General features: G+C 60.0%; 1 protein-coding gene across 1 annotated transcript in view; it reads left to right on the top strand.

Annotated features, from left to right (window-relative positions):
* Nucleotides 1-2,500, top strand: part of LOC143274747 (uncharacterized) — a 28,998-nt gene that overhangs the window by 24,497 nt on the left and 2,001 nt on the right. The window contains exon 2 of the mRNA XM_076578660.1: nt 1-2,500. This exon is cut by the window's left edge and continues 96 nt beyond it; it is cut by the window's right edge and continues 2,001 nt beyond it. Within this exon, the coding sequence (XP_076434775.1) occupies nt 1-2,500 (2,500 nt within the window).

Genomic DNA, 2,500 nt, shown 5'->3' with positions numbered 1-2,500 from the left:
ATGGCCACCGTGCCGCAAATGAGCGGCTTCCACATAGGCCCCTTCACCACCCAGTTTGATTCTCCGGCTTCACTCCCAACCCCGCCACAACCACCACCACTACCATCTGCAACATCGACAGCAGCTACACGATCTGAAGAAGGTCCTGCTCCTTATCCTCCCTACAGGGAGGACCCCCAGCCCTACCCTTTCCACTACGCGCCCTCCCTGCCCGAAGGGGATTTGAACCAACCGCTGGATCTGAGCGTGTCGCGTGGTATTATGTCAGCCCACTTGAAGAGACCCGCTGAAGAAGGAGGAGGAGGAGGGGAGGGAGAAGATGGAGAAGGTGGCGAAGGAAGAGTTGGGAAGCGCGCCCGTGCTGGTGATCTTGTTGACCTCGCTTCTCATACCGGGTTCTCTCCCCTGGCGTTCGAGGAGAACCGCAACCTGACGGTGGCGTCCTCTTTCCACGATTACTACGCCCAGAAGTACTCTGCCCTGCCCTTCTGCTCCTCCTCCTCCTCCTCCTCCTCCTACTCCTCCCAGGACAACGCACAAGCAGATGCTTCTTCTTCCTCTCTCTCGCAACACTTCCATTCTACCTCCTCTTCCTCCTCCTCCTCTTCTTCTTCTTCTTCTTCTGCTTCTCCCGCGCAGGCTCTGGGAAGGGGCCTGACGCCCTATTACCAAGCTGTCTTGGAGAAACCCCTCTACGGATCTGAACCCACCAGTGCCACCGGTTCCATCACCAGCGCGGTTTGTAGTACCGATGGTGGCGAGATGCAGCAGCAGCAGCAGCAGCAGCAAGAGCTGCATCAGGAATCGTCGTCGGCGACCAAGATCAGCCTGGGTCTGCCCATCCCCCACAACTCTGTGTTCACGAGATCCGTGTCTCCGCTGTTCCAGCAGAGCTGGCACCACTCGCCTGTGTCTGTGTCCTCCCTTGCGCACCCCGCCCTCTTCCACACGGCCCGTTCCCCCGTCCCCCCGCACCTCCACCAGGACCTCTTCCAGCCCTCCGTCCTGCACTCCTCCCCCTCCCCCTCCACCTCCACCTCCTCCTCTTCCTCCTCCTCCTCCTCAGGGGGGCTCCAGCAAGGGGGGCTACTACTGTCTTCCTCGATCTCCGCCGCCTCTCCTCTGCACGACCCCCTCCACCTACCTCCTCCTCCTCCTCCTCTCCCTCCCTCCTCGCTCTCTGCCCACTCCCAGCACGGCCTTCTCCCACCACCACTACCACCACCGCCCTCCTCCTCCCAGCTGCACGTGCTTCAGTCTCCCGGCCTTTATGACTCCCTTGCTGCTTCCCAACAACAACAAGGACACAGCAGCAGCAGCAGCAGCAGCAGCAGCAGCAGCGTTCTCCCGTCTCCCCCTACAAAGAGCATGATGCTCCCTTTTTCTCATGAGGACGCGCTGTCTTCTCCTGCTTCATCATCTTCTCCTGCAGAGACTACGCGCCCCGTCGAGCAGAGCGTTCTGCCCCCTTCCTCCGTCAGCAACAGCAACAACAGTCTGTCTTCCCCGCAACAGAAGGCGGAGCAGCAGCAGCAGCAGCCTCCTCCGAGCCAGAGCTCTCCTTCCAGCCTGAACAGCAAGGCGTCACCAAGACCGTTCCACCGACCGTTTGAAGACAGCCCTTCACCACGTTCGTCTCCCTTCACAGTCCCGCCGGCTCCCAGCCAAAGGGATGGTAACGTCGCCATGGAGACGGATGGCTGCTGGCGTAAAAGTAGTATAGCAGTATGTTCATCAGTCACTGTATCCTCCACCACCTCTTCCGAGTCGGTCTGTTCGTCAGATCAGGCTGCTCACGTATCCACAACGGACGTGCGGCAAAGCCAGGCGGAATGGGCAGAGGCAGAGTCGTCGTCTGCTGCTGCTGCTGCTGCTTCTAATTCTAATCGAGGTGAGGCCAAAGAAAAACGGAAGGATGTCCCGCAGTTTTCAACACCGACGTATTACCCTGCACGGGACAACCGTCCCACTCCCAACACCGACACCTCACCCAAAGAACTCCACGCACCCTTCATCAACACCACCAAATCATCATCGCCGTCGATGCGCCCAGAAGTAAGCTGTACAAGCTCCAGCGGTCCCAGCAACAGCAAGTCCAACAAAACGAAGACGAACCCGATCCAAGATAACGCTGTCCTCTCATCCACGACCATCGGGTTGGAACCTTCTCGTCTCCCCAAAGCCCTCAAGGGCCGGGGAAGGAGGGTGGAGGCTCAGCCAATGAAGATCGTGGGCACAACGCCTCTGGCCAGGATCCGAGAAGAGCGCGCCAGGCAGGAAGCCAAGGCCCGGCAGGAGATGCTGAGGGAGTTCATGGCGCGGCGCCAAGAATACCACAAGGCCTTTGCGGCACAGGAAGGCCAGTCAGACAGCTCCGGGGACAGCAGTCGGGAAGCCAGTCCCAAAACCAGCAGCGACGCCCTTGGTCGGGGCAGGAGTCCTCAAGCCATCAGTGGCAACAGCCCGAGGAGTGCTGACGCCAAGCCGACAGCGAGCAGCA

The sequence above is a fragment of the Babylonia areolata genome, chromosome 29, assembly GCF_041734735.1.
Source record: "Babylonia areolata isolate BAREFJ2019XMU chromosome 29, ASM4173473v1, whole genome shotgun sequence".
NCBI classification, from domain to species: domain Eukaryota; kingdom Metazoa; phylum Mollusca; class Gastropoda; order Neogastropoda; family Buccinidae; genus Babylonia; species Babylonia areolata.
Note: the sequence above shows the minus strand (reverse complement) of the source record. Positions and strands in the feature narration are given on the sequence as shown.